At 44.2% G+C, this 21408-nt stretch overlaps 1 protein-coding gene across 1 annotated transcript in view; it reads left to right on the forward strand.

Moving 5' to 3' along the window:
• The window catches only part of THSD7A (thrombospondin type 1 domain containing 7A), a 740167-nt gene that overhangs the window by 584943 nt on the left and 133816 nt on the right, over window positions 1-21408 (forward strand). Inside the window, exons 9-11 of the mRNA XM_073677287.1 lie at window positions 3766-3834; window positions 19459-19614; window positions 19799-20002. Of these exons, the coding sequence (XP_073533388.1) occupies window positions 3766-3834; window positions 19459-19614; window positions 19799-20002 (429 nt within the window). The remainder of the gene's footprint in view (window positions 1-3765; window positions 3835-19458; window positions 19615-19798; window positions 20003-21408) is intronic.

Below are 21408 nucleotides of genomic sequence, written 5' to 3' on the forward strand. Positions count from 1 at the left end.
CTTTAAATATTATTTAAAAGGAGGGGCCCAAAAATGAGATCTTATAACTAGACATGAGTGAATTTCCAGAAATTTGTTTCGGGAGGAGTCAGTACGAATACAATTTCTACCACTTTGAATCTGATCCAAAACTATATAATAAATGGAGACCTTGGAAGGGGAGAAAAAAAATTACTAAAAGTTTATACTCGCCTGTCCTGCCGTTGCAGCTCCCCGGCCGGTCCTCCGCTCGATCTTCAGATCACTCTTCGGTCTTTGAATTGGTCTTTGGTCCAGATCTTCCGACGCTGCCTAGGAATTTCGTAGTAAGACGGTGCTCGATTCACGTCCTGACTATTTGTCCAAGTGAGGACTAGTCAGTGTCAGAGGATCGAGACCAAAGACAGATCCGAAGACTTGAAGACCAATCCAAAAATCAGAGAACCGGGCGGGGAGCCTCGATGGCAAGATAACTGAAAGGTCAATGGAGGACAGATGAGTAAAGTCTTCCTAGCCCTACAAATTGCATGAAGAAAAATTGAGATTTTTGGCAAATCCAAAATTCCCTAAACAAATTCAAGTGGTTACGAATAGATTTGCTCATCTCTACTTGGCCATGTAACGTGGTGTTTATGCAAGACCATTAATCTTTTCACCCCTACTTTTGTGATTGGGGTGGGGGGAACGGTTCCAATAGTCAGACCCCCAAACCAAGTGGTCAACAACTTATCACTTATCCTGTGAATAGATGAGGACTTGTCAACCCCTTTAAGGAGACCTATCTATAAGTGCCTTATAAATGATGCTCCGCCGGTCTTCTTATCACATATCTGTCTGGCCATGAATTTTTTTAAGCCTGAAAAAGCCCTTTAAAACCAATTAATATTAAATTCCTATTAATTTTAAATACCTATAATATTACAATTATTGCCTCTTTTATAGAGCCCCAAATGTAAACAGGAACCCCACATTGCACATTTATGTCGTACCTTCCCCTATATTGTAACTATTATTTAAAAAAAAAACATCATATATTGAACAGCGAAAGGAAAATTACAGCTCATCGCTTTTCCCTTCTGGCAGCAGAATAGACGTGCGGAATCGGGAATCTCTGCATGGTAATGTCTGCATAATTATGTACCTTTTCATCAAATAATACTTTGATCAATCACCCGGCACCAGCCCTTCCACGAGTGATTTCCCTGCACTTAATCATAGGGAAAAAAAATGCATATATTTTACAATTATGCCATTTTATAGATTTTGCACTAAATTCCACTCAAATTTAAATATTGAAGAAAATATGGTGAAATATGGAAATGTGTTTAGCAAATTTCACCCAGGTGTCTAAAAAATTATTATTTTTTCTCTCTATCTTCATTAAAAAAAAAAACAACCCCACATATTTCTAATATCCCAAATTTAAGCCCTTTCCCATGATTTTCTTTTCAGAGTAGAGAGTTTGTCTCTCTGGAGGACCCAACACATCTGTGATTTTTACACAATCTATTGATTTGAATGAGTTTGATGTAATACTTTATCTCACCTGCGGTGGTGCTGCAGCAAAATTATACAGGTTCCTTTTCAGATTACAGTCGATCGCTGAGGATTCCAGCTAGAGAAGAGGCTGTCATCAGTTAATTTTTTACTAAACCTCCTAGGAACAAATGAGTTCTTCCAAAGCCACTTCCAAACCTCCTGGACCTGTGGGTTTTACATCCATAACTGTATGAGAACAATGGACGCACTGGATTGTCCTGTGGTGTGCTGCTAAGTCAGTCTGAACCTTCACAGATTCATTCGAAATCCATGAGATCGTCTCATGCTCCACCACAGAGAGTCTAAAGGCTAACGTTTCTCCTTACGGAGAGTGACATGTATGACATGCCAGGGTAAGGAGACTTATAGGCCATGCATTGCTCCTCTGGAAAATTAAATATGCAAATTGTTTCTTCAATGAGGAAGAGAACTTGAATTCTACTGCCACCTATTGGAAGTAGCAATCCTAAAAGTCAATAATGACCCTTTAATGAAGCATGTCACTCTCCATAAGGAGAAACGTTAACCCTTAGATCCCAGTCAGAGGCATCTCATAAAGCCAAATCAAATCTCATCCTTTGCACTGAGGAGAGGCATCACCCTGAAACACTTGTCTGCAAATTGAAATTGTGTTTTGGCTTTTATCCTAAGTCATGTGGCAAGGCTCGTTAACAGGGCGATATTGACTTTTAGGATTCTGACTTTCAATAGGTGGCACTAGACTTCAAGTCCTCTTCCTCTCTGAAGAGACAATTTGCACCATAGAGAGTATTACATACTATATGATGGTGCCATTACACACTATATGATGGTGCCATGAAGAAAAGTAGACCTACCTGTACAGTAATCATTCTCAGTGAGAAGCCTAAAACTATTTGTTATGGTTCTTCAACTTGAAGAAGGCCTCTATGTTCAGGCTTTATGCAGGGTACTCTCTGAAGCCAGTCATATACATTTCATGACTGTCGGCTGAAAGATGTTTCAGTGGATTATTCGGTTGACAGCCATTCCAGCCGGCATTCGACCAAGCGATTCTGTGTTCTCTTTGACCAAGCTTCCAAGTAACACACCGCCCAGCGTCTTATCTCCAGGAGAACAATGCAATCAGCAGTCCAAAAGCGGACATGTGCGATCGGTAGCTTTGCCGACCATCACTTGACCGACACCCCCCATACTCATTAGACTGTTGGCCAAACCCATCGATATCAGTGGGTTCAGCTGACATTAGTCTAAACTGTATGGATGCCATAAGGAGTTTTCACCCTTTTTTCCTTATGCAGAGACCTGGTCTTTGTGTAGGGGCTCTCAAGTTGTATCTGCGGAGAAGCTTCTGACCGGTGTAGGAAGCAATGGTGATGAGATTAAATCCAGGTAATTAAAAACAAGGGCCGAAATCAAAACTAAAAGCAAAGTCAAGGATAGGTTGGTGAAAGTTGAGCAGGTCAGGCAGAATAAACTAACAGACAGTAGTAAGATAGTCCAAGGTGAAACCAGAATGGGCATCCTGGGGATTCTTCAGTAGAATGGTCATGGGGCACACCGGGTCAGCACAATCCAATAAGCACACTAGGCTTGTATGTCGTATAAGATAGCTGGCTTAGACCAAGGCAACTGGAAAAGTTAAATATTGTGCTGTCCACCAAACCTGCCTGAGATCGGTCCACTAACTGGTCCACATGATCAACCAAAAGTACCAGTGATCATCCTACCTGGACAGCCCGGTGCACTGACCAGCAACTGTGCCAGCCTGAAAGATACGATCAATGCTGAAATACAGACGGGGTAAGTATATGACACTAGTGATAAATGGATAAGAACAAGAAGCTCTTTAGAAGAGGAACGATGGTGGGAAAAGTTTCTCTCTAGACTCGTTAACAAAATATTTGCTTTTGAGAGTCATTATTCATTCAGTTATTGGGAAATGTATGTTGCGTCCCTCGAGGGATCCCTCCATAGCCTTCTGGGATGATCAACACAAACGATATTGTTTGCTAATTAATAAAGTATGAGCTAGTTTTCCTGCTTGAATGTTAAATGAGGTGATCGCGGCTCTTACGAGGACACGGGCTTAATGAGCAGATAGATGAAAGAAGACAACTGATACTTTGTAACTTAGTCAAGTAACTTCTGGAAGAGTTTGCATTTCATTAAGCTTTGAAAAATCCAAAGTAATGAATTAAGCAAATATTTTTTTATTTAGGTTTTTTTTTTTTCCTTTGCTTATTTATTTTTTATTTTTTATTTCAGACACCCACGCTTATGGCACATCAAAGTCCAGCGAGGCACCTTTACTGTCAATTACTTTTGAAATCACAGGTGAGTTGAAAGAATATTTAATCTTTGAAAATGGTTTCCCTTTGGTTCCAAAACACAATGGACTGGGCGACCAAGAAGAAGCTGTGATAAGGCAAAAACGGAATGCATGTGCGGCGGTGGCACCTTATGGCGGCACACGAAGAGCTCGGTAGAGAGCTGCAGCCTCCCTGATTTTCCCTGGGGTGAGGTTAAGAGTTAACTCAAGATATTCTTAATTTCTATTCTGGTGAGATCTTTACTGAGATCGAGGATGTTTTTATCCTCTTTATCATCTGGTAATGTAATTATACCGATATCCAGAGGTATTGATATAAAATGGAAGGATTTTTGTGACTTTTTTTTACTATTTTGGGTGGCACTGCATATGGGTGCACTACTTGTGATTAAACTATTGATGGGGGTACTCTGTTGTTGGCTTTACTTATAGGAGTGATGTAAATTGTGTTCTCTTGCACATGCTGTTATTGGGTCATTCTGATTGGCACTGTTTATGGGGTGTTTCATATCTGCTTATTGGGCTTCTGAAACTGTTTATGGGGGGCACTTTCTGATTGAAACTGTAGGGTTAGTCTTTGTATGCTACTTTTTATGGGGGCACTCTCTGGATTAAACGGTTTATAGATGTCCTCAATATCTGTTTATGGTGCTTTATGACACTATGGTGGCACTCTCTGATTGACACTTTGTGGGGGCTCTCTCTGGTTGACCCTTTGTGGGGGCTCTCTCTGGTTTACACTGTTTATAGGGGCACTCTCTGTTGACGCTAGGGGGGGGCATTCTTTAGTTACATTGGTCATAAGGATACTCTCTTGATGACAGTTTTTAGAAGGTTACTTATTTATGATGCTTTCTGACAGTTTATAGGGGAACTCTCTGGTTGACACTTTTGTAGGGGCGCCCTCTGATTAGGATTAGGACTATGTTGGCACTCTGGAAGACTCTGGAAGAGACTGTTTATGAGGGCACTCAATAGTTCATGGGGCTTTCTGACAGTATTTTTGAGGGCACTTCTTATTGACACTGTTTATGGGGTATATCTGGTAATGGGGCTTTTTGATAATGGGGCACTCTGTGGTTCACACTGTAGGGGTACTTGTCTGGTTGAAACTGTTGATGGGGGCATGCTGTAGATTATTTAAGGGGAACTCCCTAGAAGTTTATAAGTACATAATATCTGTTCATGGAGGTTTCCAACAGTAATTATGGGGGTCTTTTCTATTTAACTTTGTTAACACTATGGGGAACGCTCTGGTTGAAATTTATAGGGACACTCTTTGGGTGACACTGTTTATAGGGACACTCTTTGGATGACACTGTTTATAGGGACACTCTTTGGATGACACTGTTTATAGGGACACTCTTTGGTTGACACTGTTTATAGGGACACTCTTTGGATGACACTGTTTATAGGGACACTCTTTGGTTGACACTGTTTATAGGGACACTCTTTTTGACATTGTTTATGGGCGCACTGTAAATCTTTTTATGAATCATTCTAAAGCTGTTTATGGAGGAACTGTCTGGTTAACACTGTTTATAGGGGCACTTGATATCTGTGATACTGTTTATGGGGGCACTCACTGATTGACACTATGGCAGTCCTCTCTTTTTGTTTATAGGGGTACCTAATATCTGTTTATTGTACTTTCTGACATACTTTATGGGGGTCACTGTTTGGACGACACTGTTTATAGGAACATTGGATCTACTTATAGGACTTTTGATACTTTGTATTGGGGCACTGTCTGGACGACACTGAGTATAGGGTTCGCAGTATCTGTTTATGGGACTTTCTGACACTGTTTATGGGAGCACTCTGGTTGACACTGAGAGGCACTCTTTGGATGACACTGTTTATGGGGGAGCTCTCTAGTCAACAGTTTTTAGGGTGGACTTTTTGATTTACACTCTCGATTTAGTCTCTGATTGACACTGTTTATGGGGGAACTCAATACCTGTTTATGGGGCTTTCTGGCACTGTTTTGGGGGGTACTTTCTGGTTGACACTGCTTCTGTTTGTTTATGTGATGATCTTAATATCTACTTATAGGCATTTCTGGTGCTATTTTTTGTGGTATTCTCTGGTTGACGCTGTTGATGGGGGCTTTCTGACACTGTTTATGGGGGCATGCATTTTTTGGGGCACTTTTGCTCTAGCTTTGAGGGGTGGGGACAATTCGTCAAGGACATGGCTATAATTATGTAAAGAGAAAAAAATCCAAGATCCGTCTAGAGTTTCTGCGAAAGCTCCTCGAAGAAAAGCCCCGGCTATTGCATTGCTGAACTCTATGACAAACATAGCTCTGCATTATCAGCTTGTACACCATGGTAAGGCTGCGCTGTCATCACTGTACTATTTACTAGCATCATACTATCATTTTAATATAAAGATTATGATTTTTCGCCCCACATTGAGCCCCTCCGTGTATCTTACATTAACACTTCTGCCATAAATGTTTCAGAAGGTTAAACCATTATACATTGATTTCCAGGCAGTGATGGATTAAAGGGTTTTATGCTAATCTCAGACTGCATTATGTTAATAGAGATTTAAAAATGTATTACACATATTTTCACTGATGTAGTCGCTAAATATCCCCCCACCCCACCCCACCCCCATGACTATCCGGCGTATCCGCTCCCATATGTTAGTTACAGTTGCCCATCTATAAAGGACGGACGAGCTGTGTAATATTTCACTAGAACAAGCATGCGGAGGAGGATTGTTCCTAGAAATGGATCTATTAAAATGAATTATAAGGAATGAAATAAGCAGTTACAGCAGACGTGAAAGCGATGTCCCGGATGCTCCTCCTCGTAAAAAATTCCCTCGGAGATTCCAAGTAATAAATGGGCAATCGCTCTTCTACTTCTTGAATTTTCCTGGGGGTCTAAAAACAATTTACAGAGCGAGAGAGAGAGAACGATTCTGCAGGTACATAGAAAACTGTAGCGAAATAAGCCTGCGCTTGTCTGCTACCGAGAGTGAAAGTGAGGAGGAAATGATAGATTTTTCTGAATTTTTCAAAAATTATTTGTTACATTTTGTAAACAATTTCTTTTATACAGTTTCATTATCAAATGTTTCTACAATTTTATAAACTTTTTTTTTTTTTGTTAACATTTTATGACGAACAATTCATAGTTTCATTATTTTTAATGGGTCTATAGAGTTCAACCTATAGCCTAACGTGCTGATCCAAAGGAAAGCAAAAACCCCATGGGGCAGACATTAATAGCTCCATTTTAGAGAAACTATTTTTTCTGACTCCATACAGCAATCAGACCAGTTCCCATCACAGAATCTAGTGCCCAGAACCTATACTATTATGTTTTTGAAGAAAGGCATCCAGACCCTTCTTGAATTTTAGTAGTGGTTGAATCAACCATTACAACATCATATGGCAGAGAGTTCCTTAGTCCCACTGCTCTTATAGTATAGAATCCATGGTCCCACTGCTCTTATAGTATAGAATCCATAGTCTCACTGCTCTTACAGTAAAGAATCCATGGTCTCACTGCTCTTACAGTAAAGAATTCATGGTCTCACTGCTCTTACAGTATAGAATCCATAGTCTCACTGCTCTTACAGTAAAGAATCCATAGTCTCACTGCTCTTACAGTAAAGAATCCATAGTCTAACTGCTTTTATAGTATAGAATCCATGGTCCCACTGCTCTTATAGTATAGAATCCATAGTCTCACTGCTCTTACAGTAAAGAATCCATGGTCTCACTGCTCTTACAGTAAAGAATCCATAGTCTAACTGCTCTTATAGTATAGAATCCATGGTCCCACTGCTCTTATAGTATAGAATCCATAGTCTCACTGCTCTTACAGTATAGAATCCATGGTCTCACTGCTCTTACAGTAAAGAATCTATGGTCTCACTGCTCTTACAGTATAGAATCCATAGTCTCACTGCTCTTACAGTAAAGAATCCATGGTCTCACTGCTCTTACAGTAAAGAATCCATAGTCTCACTGCTCTTACAGTAAAGAATCCATAGTCTAACTGCTCTTACAGTAAAGAATCCATGGTCTCACTGCTCTTACAGTAAAGAATCCATAGTCTAACTGCTCTTACAGTAAAGAATACATAGTCTCACTGCTCTTACAGTAAAGAATCCATAATCTCACTACTTGTACAGTAAAGAATCCATAGTCTACCTGCTCACACAGGAAAGAATCCGCTCTGTGATTATGATTAAACCTTCTTTCCTCTAGATGTAGAGGATGACATGTTCCTGTTACAGGCCTAGGTGTAAAAAGATCATTATAGAGAGCTCTGTACTGTCCCCTTATATATTTGTACATTGTAATAAGATGGCCCCAAGTCTTCATTTTTCCAAATTGAATAACCCTAAGTTTAATAACCCATCTTGATATTGCAGTCCACCCATTCCCTTAGTAATCTTGGTCATTCTTCTCTACACTTCTGTGTCTGTAAAATTTTCTAAGGCTATGTTCACACATCATGTTTTTTTCAGCGTTTTTTTTTTTTTTTTGCAGCAAAACTGCAGCAAAACCTGATCTCTTGCCAGGAGGTTGCTCAGGATTTTTCTTGCTTTTTTTTTGCTTGTTTTTGGTGCGTTATTTTCCAGTTTTTTTTTCATCATTCTTTTGTCGCTTTTATGAATGTACATAATGGTCAGTGAATAAAAAAATCTCATTCTGGTTTTGGCATAACAGTGGGGGAGGTGAATTGTTCAGGAATAGTTTAGACCAGGGGTCTCAAACTCGGCTGGGTATATGGGCTGCACACGGAAAAAAAATTAATTTTGGGGGCCGCATTCTTTGCAGGACAAAGTGACATTTTTAGTGGTACCATTTTTTTTCTATACACCTTTTGAACACTTTTGCTCTTTTATTATTTATAGCTTGGGTCGTTATAGATGTGGCGATAATAAAACATGCAATTTTTTTGTTTACTTTAGTTTAGATATAAAGCAGCATTTTTAGTGGCAAAATATTTTTTCATGCTTTATTTTGAAGTTTTTCTGCCAAAATCTTGTAGTAATGTGCCCCACCCTGGTCTGCATCTTGTAATGTCCCCCATCTTTGTCCCCATTTTGTTGTAATATTCCATACTGGGCCCCATATTGTCGTAATGTCACATACAGGTCCCCATATTGTAGATATGTCCTCATCTTGTAGTAATGCCACATCCTGGTCCCCATCTTGTTGTAATGTCCCCATCCTGGTACCCCTCTTGTAGTAATGTCCCTATGTTTTAGGACTGTCCCCAGCCTGGTCCCCATGTTTTAGGACTGTCCCCAGCCTGGTCCCCATGTTTTAGGACTGTCCCCAGCCTGCTCCCCATGTTTTAGGACTGTCCCCAGCCTGGTCCCCATGTTTTAGGACTGTCCCCAGCCTGCTCCCCATGTTTTAGGACTGTCCCCAGCCTGCTCCCCATGTTTTAGGACTGTCCCCAGCCTGGTCCCCATGTTTTAGGACTGTCTCCAGCCTGGTCCCCATCTTTTAGGACTGTCCCCAGCCTGGTCCCCATCTTTTAGGACTGTCACCAGCCTGGTCCCCATCTTTTAGGACTGTCCCCAGCCTGGTCCCCATCTTTTAGGACTGTCACCAGCCTGGTCCCCATCTTTTAGGACTGTCCCCAGCCTGCTCCCCATGTTTTAGGACTGTCCCCAGCCTGCTCCCCATGTTTTAGGACTGTCCCCAGCCTGCTCCCCATGTTTTAGGACTGTCCCCAGCCTGCTCCCCATGTTTTAGGACTGTCCCCAGCCTGCTCCCCATGTTTTAGGACTGTCCCCAGCCTGCTCCCCATGTTTTAGGACTGTCCCCAGCCTGCTCCCCATGTTTTAGGACTGTCCCCAGCCTGGTCCCCATGTTTTAGGACTGTCTCCAGCCTGGTCCCCATCTTTTAGGACTGTCCCCAGCCTGGTCCCCATCTTTTAGGACTGTCACCAGCCTGGTCCCCATCTTTTAGGACTGTCCCCAGCCTGCTCCCCATGTTTTAGGACTGTCCCCAGCCTGGTCCCCATGTTTTAGGACTGTCCCCAGCCTGCTCCCCATGTTTTAGGACTGTCCCCAGCCTGGTCCCCATGTTTTAGGACTGTCCCCAGCCTGGTCCCCATGTTTTAGGACTGTCCCCAGCCTGGTCCCCATCTTTTAGGACTGTCTCCAGCCTGGTCCCCATGTTTTAGGACTGTCTCCAGCCTGGTCCCCATCTTTTAGGACTGTCCCCAGCCTGGTCCCCATCTTTTAGGACTGTCACCAGCCTGGTCCCCATCTTTTAGGACTGTCCCCAGCCTGGTTCCCATGTTTTAGGACTGTCCCCAGCCTGGTCCCCATGTTTTAGGACTGTCTCCAGCCTTGTCCCCATCATGGAGGACTGTCCCCAGCCTGGTCCCCATCTTTTAGGACTGTCCCCAGCCTGGTCCCCATCATGGAGGACTGTCCCTTGTGCCGTTCTACACATACAAGAGAAAAAAAAAAGATTCTTCTCACCTGTCCTCCATTCCCTCGGCATCCTTTCTGCACCTGTGGCCCGCAGGCACCATAGACCCTGATCGCGGCCCGGTCCAGGAGCTGCCGGCAGCTGCGCTTCAGTTCAGTGTATTGCCGCGCAGAGACCGGCTCTCTGCACAGCAATACCAGTGTCAGCCGCCGGCCTATCAGAGGCCTGCAGCTGACAGCTGCGCGTGTCAGTGACGTCATACGCTGCTCCGCTAGGACGCCGATGTCAGCTGCTGGCCTCTGATAGGCCGGCGGCTGACACTGGTATTGCTGTGCAGAGAGCCGGTCTCTGCGCGGCAATACACTGAACTGAAGCGCAGCTGCCGGCAGCTCCTGGACCGGGCCGCGATCGGGGTCTATGGTGCCTGCGGGCCACATGAAGCAGCCTGAAGGGCCGCATGCGGCACGCGGGCTGCGTGTTTGAGACCCCTGGTTTTGACACTGGCAGTGCTTTGAGTTTGTATGACACTATTTACTTTCACATTATGGGGGTCTGCCCAAAATCCTGATTAAAAAAAAAACAAGATGTGTGCATGAGATTTCTGGAATCTCATGGACTTTGCTGGTACTGTAAAACGCTGCTGCAAATGTGCATAAAAAAAACGCTGAAAAAAACATGATGTGTGAACATAGCCTAAATATATTTTTTACAAAAAATGTTACATTTTTAAAAATACATCTAGTACACACTCAGAGGGAGTTCCTGACACCCCATCGATATTACAACGGCTGTTAGGATCCCGCACAATTAGCTCGCCATTGGGAGTCTTGTGAAAAAGTAAGGGGTGGTGCAGAGTGCGCCATCGGTGGCATACCGCCAATGGTGGCAGGCCAAGTGACCGTAGTGGGGCCTATGAGCAGTGGGGACACAGTGCCAGACCACCCACTTCCCCCCTCATCCGTCACATACACTATGTACAGTAAAAGTCAGGAGGATTTGTATAGCGCAGGCTCACGAGCTGAGCCCGCTCCATACCGGGCGGCTGCCGCCTGTTTTACACAGCAGACACCCGCCAGTAACTGCTGTGATTGCTCCTCCTAACTTTGATCATTGCAGTTTAACTCTTTAGATTCCATAGTGAACAACAACCACAGCATCTAAGCGGTAAGACGAACGATTCTCTCTCATCTCTATGGGACCGTTACGACAAGAGAGCTGAATGAAGTTTTTAATGGCATCTGGGTTCCATGGGAGACTCAACTTTTGCTAGGGATTCCCCGGGATTTCTGCCTATGCCCCTTTAAAAAGGGCTAGATGCATCAGACGGCTGGCAACTGAAGGTTGTGACCACCATGGAGAACTATCTATCATGAAGCTCACCCTTCTAGGTGACCACTTTTAAAAATGTGATATCTGTGACTCACAGGAGTACTTTTGAGCACAATGGCGGTATTATTTATTAAAAGGCCCAACCTAAAGCAAAATAAAACATATCGTATGGAGATTAATTGTATCCAGACACTCATAGGAAATAACTCCACGGATGATCCTTTTCCTTGTAAGTGCTCCATTAGATATTGCCAGGAACTTCCTCTCACTTCATAGAGGACACTTATATGGGGAGAGAAGTTGTAATATCAGTAATTTAATATGACGCGGCACATCTCGTCTTACCATAAGTGGCCTCGATTATCTCTTCTGATGATGTTTTCTGAGGGTAATTTCAGACTTTCTACATTAAGTTCTTTGAATGACGGCAGTAAGAGGATTGTGACCTTGGGACCTCGTCCCCCATTCTCTGCTATAATGACAGGCGGCGAGTGTATTATACAGATAATCCAAGTAATTAATTGAATATGAGATGAGGACGAGCATAAAATCCCCACAGATGAATGTAGGAGAAAATATCTATCATTATTCACATTCTATCTACAGTGGCATGCAAAAGTTGGGGCACCCCTGGTCAATGTTACTGTTATTGTGAACCGTTCAGCAAGTTGAAGATGAAATGATCTCTAAAAGCCCTAAAGTTACAGATGACACATTTCCTTTGTATTTTAGCCAAAAAAATATATATATTTTCATCTTTTACATTTTAAAAATGACAAAAAGGAAAATGGACCGATGCAAAAGTTTGGGCACCCTTGGAGATTTTTGTGCTCAGATAACTTTGACCAAGGTTTCAGACCTTAATTACCCTGTTAGGATTATGGCTTGTTCACTATCATTGCTAGGAAATTCCAGGTGAAGCAAATTTCCCAGCTTTATAAAAACCTACCCTCCTCTAACCTTGTGCCAAAAGAACAGCAGCCATGGGTACTTCTGAGCAGCTGCCCAAATGAAAATGATGGAGGTCCACAAAGCAAGAGAAGACTTTAGGAAGATAGAGAAGCATTTTCAAGTTGCCCTTTCCTCAGTTTGAAATGTAGTTAAGAAATGGCAGTTACCAGGAACAGTGGAGGTCAAGATAAGGTCTGAAAGACCAAGCAAAATTTCAGTGACAGCTGCTCGTAGGATTGCTAGAGAAGCAAATAAGAACCCTCGCTTCACTGCAAAAGACCTTCAGAAAGATTTAGCCGACTCTGGAGTTGTGGTACATTGTTGTACTGTTCAGAGACACCTGCACAAATATGGCCTTCATGGTGGAGTCATCAGAAAAAAACCTCTGCTGCATCCTCACCATAAAATTCAGTGTCAGAAGTATGCAAAAGAACATTTAAACAAGCCTCATGCATTTTGGAAACAAGTCCTGTGGACCGATGAGGTTAAAATAGAAGTCTCTGGCCACAATGATCAAAGGTATGTGTGGAGAAAAAAGGGCACAGAATTTCAGGAAAAGAATATCTTACCAACCAGTAAGCATGGTGGAGGATCAATCATGCTTTGGGGTTGTGTTGCAGCCAGTGGCACGGGGAGCATTTCACGGGCAGAGGGAAGAATGGATTCAATGAAATTTCAATAAATTCTTGATGCAAACATAACATCATCTGTAAAAAAGCTGAAGATGAAAAGAGGATGGCTTCTACAAATGGATAATGATCCCAAAGACACGTCAAAATCCACAATAGACGACCTCAAAAGGCGCAAGCTGAAGGTTTTACAATGGCCCTCACAGTCCCCTGATCAGAACATCATTGAACATCTGTGGGTAGACCTCAAAATAGCAGAACATGCAAGAAGACCCAGGAATCTCACAGAACTGGAAGAATTCTCCTAGGATATAATCTAATATCTATCTTTCTATCACATCCTGCATCTATTATCTATCTATCTCATATCGTTCTTTCTTCTTTCTTTTTATCTATTATCTATCTATTATCTATCATCTATCTATCTATTATCCATCTATCTATCTATCTATTATCTATCTATCTATCTATCTATCTATCTATCCATATATCTATCTATTATCTATATATCTTTCTTCTTTCCTTTTATCTATTATCTATCCATTATCTATCTATCTATCTATCTATCTCTCTATCTATCTCTATCCATCCTCTTTTTCTAGACATTAGAGATCTCAATACACATTTTCCCCCTCGGCATGACAATATCAGAATCTGTCTCCATCGTTGTGATATGTCTGCAGTAACATATGTGTTTGATGGAACAATCCGTGTCTTCATCGCTGATCGTCCTCTTCCTCGCCGCCCTTTTAGATTACTATGCAAATATCCTGCGCCGCTTACATGACTTGATTGACAAGCGACATCTTCCCATATATTACACAGCTCACAGGAGAGCTCCGCCGGCCCCCGGTAACCTTGTGAATACCCCAGAGTGACTTTCTGTCGCTTCTTTGTTGTGAAGTGAAAAAAAAAAAACCTGCATTTTTTCTTTCTCTTGGATCTGCTCCAATATAAACAACCTTTTGGATTCTGCTCTTTAGAAATCAATGGAAATATTACACAGAATTTTCTGGAGGATGTATAAATGTGTCTCCAGAGTTGAGAATCTGTCAGAATTTTTTTTTCCCCCTAAAGCTTTTCCCAACTGTTCTCTTACTGCAGAAATTCAAGTCACCCTGTCCATGCCTTAATCCCACCTTATATGGCCTGATTGACACCCCTGAGGACAGGGTTTGAGGCGGCATTCCATATCCTTAGGGATGTCAATCAGGCCATATAGGACAGGAATATAGCATGAACTTGACTTGATAGGAAGAGTTAGATATTGATGACCTGTACTCGGGATACGGTAATTTACAGAGCTGGAACAGCACAGCTTCAATACACTGCATAGTTTACAGAGCTGGAACAGCACAGTCCCATACACAGTACAGTGTACAGAGCTGGAACAGCACAGCCCCATACACAGTACAGTGTACAGAGCTGTAAGAGCACAATCCATTCACAGTACAGTGTACAGAGCTGGAACAGCACAGCCCCATACACAGTACAGTGTACAGAGCTGGAACAGCACAGCCCCATACACAGTACAGTGTACAGAGCTGGAACAGCACAGCCCCATACAGTACAGTGTACAGAGCTGGAACAGCACAGCCCCATACACAGTACAGTGTACAGAGCTGGAACAGCACAGCCCCATACACAGTACAGTGTACAGAGCTGGAACAGCACAGCCCCATACACAGTACAGTGTACAGAGCTGGAACAGCACAGCCCCATACACAGTACAGTGTACAGAGCTGGAACAGCACAGCCCCACACACAGTACATTCTACAGAGCTGGACGAGTACAATCCAGTTCACAGTACAGTGTACAGAGCTGGAACAGCACAGCCCCATACACAGTACAGTGTACAGAGCTGGAAGAGCACAATCCATTCACAGTACAGTGTACAGAGCTGGAACCGCACAGCCCCATACACAGTACAGTGTAGAGAGCTGGAACAGCACAGCCCCATACACAGTACAGTGTACAGAGCTGGAACAGCACAGCCCCATACACAGTACAGTGTACAGAGCTAGAACAGCACAGCCCCATACACAGTACAGTGTAGAGCTAGAACACAACAGTCCCATACACAGTACATTCTACAGAGCTGGAACCGCACAGCCCCATACACAGTACAGTGTACAGAGCTGGAACATCACAGCCCCATACACAGTACAGTGTACAGAGCTGGAACAGCACAGCCCCATACACAGTACAGTGTAGAGAGCTGGAACAGCACAGCCCCATACACAGTACAGTGTAGAGCTAGAACACAACAGTCCCATACACAGTACAGTGTACAGAGCTAGAACAGCACAGCCCCATGCACAGTACATTCTACAGAGCTGGAAGAGTGCAATCCAATTCACAGTACAGTGTACAGAGCTGGAACAGCACAGCCCCATACACGGTACAGTATACAGAGCTGGAACAGCACAGCCCCATACACAGTACAGTGTACAGAGCTGGAACAGCACAATACAATTCACAGTACAGTGTACAGAGCTGTAAGAGCACAATCCATTCACAGTACAGTGTACAGAGCTGGAACAGCACAGCCCCATACACAGTACAGTGTACAGAGCTCTGGAACAGCACAGCCCCATACACAGTACAGTGTACAGAGCTGGAACAGCACAGCCCCATACACAGTACAGTGTACAGAGCTGGAACAGCACAGCCCCATACACAGTACAGTGTACAGAGCTGGAACAGCACAGCCCCATACACAGTACAGTGTACAGAGCTGGAACAGCACAGCCCCATACACAGTACATTCTACAGAGCTGGACGAGTACAATCCAGTTCACAGTACAGTGTACAGAGCTGGAACAGCACAGCCCCATACACAGTACAGTGTACAGAGCTGGAAGAGCACAATCCATTCACAGTACAGTGTACAGAACTGGAACCGCACAGCCCCATACACAGTACAGTGTAGAGAGCTGGAACAGCACAGCCCCATACACAGTACAGTGTACAGAGCTGGAACAGCACAGCCCCATACACAGTACAGTGTACAGAGCTAGAACAGCACAGCCCCATACACAGTACAGTGTAGAGCTAGAACACAACAGTCCCATACACAGTACATTCTACAGAGCTGGAACCGCACAGCCCCATACACAGTACAGTGTACAGAGCTGGAACATCACAGCCCCATACACAGTACAGTGTACAGAGCTGGAACAGCACAGCCCCATACACAGTACAGTGTAGAGAGCTGGAACAGCACATCCCCATACACAGTACAGTGTAGAGCTAGAACACAACAGTCCCATACACAGTACAGTGTACAGAGCTAGAACAGCACAGCCCCATGCACAGTACATTCTACAGAGCTGGAAGAGTGCAATCCAATTCACAGTACAGTGTACAGAGCTGGAACACAACAGCCCCATACACGGTACAATGTACAGAGCTGGAACAGCACAGCCCCATACACGGTACAGTATACAGAGCTGGAACAGCACAGCCCCATACACAGTACATTGTACAAAGCTGGAAGAGCACAATACAATTCACAGTACAGTGTACAGAGCTGGAACAGCACAGCCCCATACACAGTATAGTGTACAGAGCTGGAAGAGCACAATCCAATTCACAGTACAGTGTACAGAGCTGGAAGAGCACAATCTAATTCACAGTGCAGTGTACAGAGCTGGAACAGCACAGCCCCATACACAGTACAGTGTACAGAGCTGGAACAGCACAGCCCCATACACAGTACAGTGTACAGAGCTGGAACAGCACAGCCCCATACACTGTGTAACGTACAGAGCTGGAACAGCACAGCCCCATACACTGTGTAACGTACAAAGCTGGAACAGCACAGCCCCATACACAATGTACAGAGCTGGAACAGTACTGTCCCATACACTGTAGTGGTTGTGTGGCGCCCCTGAGGGTTCAGTCGCCACAGGGGTACTGCACCTCAGTTAGAGGTGTGGTATCTCCTCTTCCAGGTAACGATGGAGCACTTCTCAGGACCCTACTTTACCACTCAACACTACACGACTCCTGTCCTGTAGGGGGCCTAGATGCACCAGGGTGCTGCCCCGGCCCGGGATAGAGGATATGGGGGGAACCAAAGATAGGGGGAACCATGTAGTGGGTGAGGGTGGAGGACACACTTTTAGGATGCACTAATAGCATCATATTTAACCAACGGCCATCTTAGGTTCAAGGTCTTTGATTGTGATCTTCATCAATGAACGTGGCTTTCTGTTACAACCTGCAGCTGATTGATGATACACGGTCCTCGTTCTCTGGCCTTGAGACGAGGAGCGGGTCTGAGTTAACCGCAGTCTCTACCCGGTCCCTACCTATGAAGGCCTGGAGGGGAGTAGAGGAGACAAGCTCCACAGGCAAAAGGATCCCTGGGGGATACGGACGGAGCGGCATACGCCACCTGTATTTCTTCAGTCTGGCCAGGCCAGAGGGACTCCTGCTGCCAGAGGGGTGACCGGCCCCCCCATATCTGACTGTGTACTTCACGTCACTGTTGGAAAGCCCGGCGGCTTAGTGGCTCCCAGAGGGGGACACAAGCGGGAGGAGAAGGAGAAAGTGAGGGAGAAGGAGAGGAACACACCAACGGGGTCTTGACAGGTGCTCCTGATCTATCTGGAAAGTGCTGGACCCCCTTCCTGGTGGCCACAACACGGCGCGAGGAGCAGAGGGAAGCTTTGCGGCTAAAGTTCATCTTACTGTGAGTAAAACCCCTGGATGACTTCACACCCCGCTTCAGCCTGTTATTTACTGCGCGGCTCTGCACCCACCATCCTTCCTCGCACTGCCCTGAGGCCTGCTCCGCCTGCGGGGAGCCGTCCCATCTTAGCTGTCAGCAACACCGGCCTCAGTGGACTGAGACAGCGCTGGTGTCTGTCACCGGAAACCGTAGGTGGCATAGTCGGAAAATTACCACTCAACCCTGAAAGCCCATTCAATCTTTTATGTGACCGCCCTGGGCACGGACCGGGTCCGGGCCACGACTGCAACCCCCCCAACATCTGACCCGACTCCGAATAACCCCACTTCCCAGGGTGAGGGCTGAGACCGTCACAGTTGTCCTCGGTATACTAAAGGGCACCTCTTACTAGAGTAAATGTGATCGGAGCTGCAATATGGCCACTTCACAGATATGGAGCTGTGCTGATTTGGCTCTATACACTTTGGACATAATTTTTGCATACACAAACTGCTGATCGGTGATCATCTATATATAAGTGCTATATAATCTTTTAAAAGTTGCATGCTGGCTCTGTTTAATGACCAATGTTTAATGCTTGCTCTGTTTTGGGCTTATTCTGCTCTGGGGGTACAGTTGATCACTGGCTCTGTAGCAGGTGCAGGGTGGAAGGCTTGTTTTATACGGGGTCCTGTTGCAGATGGGCTCCATTATATCATTACTGAGCTTGACATTATAATGGAGACAGTGTGACTGACACGGTTTCTTTGTGCTAGGTTGTAACAATGTAGCAATGTTGTCACAATAAGTATTTTGTTTTTGTTCCTGGGAATATTCATTTTGGGTGACGAGGGCGGATTGAAGTTTCTACTGTCTATGTTTTAGTAAAATGGAAAAAGCTTTCAATAAAAAAACTTAAAAGTAAAAAAAAGTAGCAATGTTCCATCCTGGCTCTATTAAAGGCGCAATTTTTTTGTCTCATTCTGGCATAGACCACTGTTTAAAGCTTGGATCATTTTAGGGGGTACCATTTCAGGCTGGCTCTGATTGGGGGGTAAAGTTCCAGGCTGGCCCCAAACATCAAAGATGGATCAAAGCGGTAACATCGTAGAATAATCAAAGAACCATTAGTGACAACAAATGATTCCATCCTTGGGAGTCATTATTATAATTGTGAGTACACGGCTTATTGAGTTTGTCTTTGGGTTCTAGTAGGGTAAAGAGCAACGAAGAGGTTCTCTATTGAGGGTCAAGATGGTTCCTCTATTATAACGCCTCAATTTCTTACCTAGAACTGAAGTATTGAGTCTGTTTCTTCCTCTATAACCTGTCTATACTTTTGGGCAATTTCCAACCACCCCAACAAAGAAGTTCTTCTGGGGAGGGGTCCTGCATAGGTTCTTGCCGCCCAGTAACAAGGTTGGTAAGACCAGGGTTGTGCCCCCACTCATCAAGTACTCCATAGTAACGTAATGTGATGCCAGTCGGTATATACATCCATTTATTGAAGAAGCTCAAGGTTCACGTATGACACATTGAGGAACTTCCAGAATTCGGGAAGTAACATCTTAAAGAAAGTAATTATTGACATTTTCCTTTACTCTTTCTTATGGCAGCATCAAAACCAGTGGATAGTAAGTTGTGCTACGACCCACCATTAAGTACCAGTCAGCTTTGCCATGTGCCGTGCCCAATAGAGTGTGAAGTATCTGCGTGGTCAGCATGGGGACCATGTACATTTGAAAATTGTGAAGACCAACAGAGCAAAAAGGGTAAGAAATCAAACCCTGGGTTCAAAACTCATCTCTCATCATCTGTCATCTTCAAGAATATCTTTATGACATGTCTGATGTACATCTCTTTTTAAGATTTTAAAGCAGATTATTCCACATGACATTAGATTTCGATATTATACTTGAAAATTTTGGTAAATTTTAGTTTCTGATCGTTATATAGGATTCAAGCTTCGGAAGCGTTACATCACTAATGAGCCCAGTGGTGGGACTGGAAATTGTCCACATCTAGTGGAAGCCATTCCATGCGAGGAACCTTCATGTTATGACTGGAGACTGGACAAATTGGAAGAATGTATCCCTGACAATGGAAATAACTGCGGAAGCGGAACCCAAGTACCTGTCGTCACATGTATCAACAGCGATGGTGAGTAGAACCCGGCCATGGGTTTTCCTTCACAATTTTAACAAGGTTTGCGATAGGGAGAGTGAAATATTCAAGGTCCTTAATCAAACTTTCAAGATGATTCCAAATTACATGGTTATATGATTTCAGGGCTGTTTAGCGACATTATTTGTTCACTTTGTAGCAGTGATATTTAGGCACTGTTTGGCGGCATCCTTTGGGCATTGTCTATGTATTGTTTGATAGAATTTATAGACAATAGATGGCTGTTTTTATGGTCTAATTATATAAAATTTTATGACCCAGTTGTACGTGCGTAGTATTGCGGTATTATCTTCCACTGCATAACTTGTTGAATGGTTCTTAGTGTTGGTTTAGCACAGTATTATTGCTCAGCGTTTTTATTGTATTATTTATCGCTCTATGGTATTGGTTTTTAGGTACCGTACTTTGTGATATTACATGTTACTAACCGCTCCCGATCTTCTGGGAAGAATTTCTCCAAGATTTTGGAGGTGTCTATGGTATTTTTGCCCATTCATCCAGAAGAGCATTTGTGAGATGATGTTGGGGGGTCCGGGCTCACAATCTCTGGTGTTGGATGGGGTTGAGGTCCATGCTCCGTGTGGCCCCTCATGTTCTCCCCTCCATGTCTGTATGGACCTTGTGCACTGGGCACAGTCATGGGGAACAGAAAAGGGTCTTCACCAAACTGTTCCCATAAAGCCAGAAGCCACAATTGTTCACAATGTCTTGTGCTGTAGATTAGGATTTCCCCTCAATGGAGATGAGGGCCCAATGCCGACTCCTGATAACAGCCTATAGCATTATCCATCTGTACAGTGGGCACAATGCAGTCAGGGGGTAGCGTCCTCCTGGAATCAGCAAACCCAGACTCCTCCATCAGACGCAGATAGAGAAGTGCGATCAGTCACTGCACAGAAATAGTCTCCTTCAGAGTCCAGTGGTGGCAGCTTTACACTACTCCATCCGACGCTCGGCATTGTGCTTGGTGATGTAAGGCTGCATGCAGCTGCTCAGCCATGAAGCTCCCGGCGGGGGAGCAGTGTTTGTGCTGATACCAGAGGAGGTCTGGACTCTGCAGTTATGGGGTCAGCAGAGTGGTGGTGACTTTTCTGCCCTCTGCTCCTCAGCACTCGGCCCCCTGCTTTGTAACCTTATCGGGTCTCCACTTCGTGGCTGAGTTGCTGTGGTTCCTTCCACTTCTCAATAATATCACTGACAGGTGATGGGGGAAGATTCAGGAGCAAGAAATGTCATGGACGGACTTGTTACCCCGGTGGCTCCTATTACAGGACCGCGCTGGTATCAGTGAGCTCTGCTCCACCGGCCGCTCTGTTATATGTTAGTAGAGGCAGGTACGGGGTTGGTTTACAGCAGCTGTTACATATGGTCACATGAATACA

This window comes from Phyllobates terribilis, unplaced genomic scaffold (assembly GCF_046119375.1).
Source record: "Phyllobates terribilis strain yellow unplaced genomic scaffold, ASM4611937v1 Scaffold_4__5_contigs__length_816908805, whole genome shotgun sequence".
Lineage (NCBI taxonomy): Eukaryota > Metazoa > Chordata > Amphibia > Anura > Dendrobatidae > Phyllobates > Phyllobates terribilis.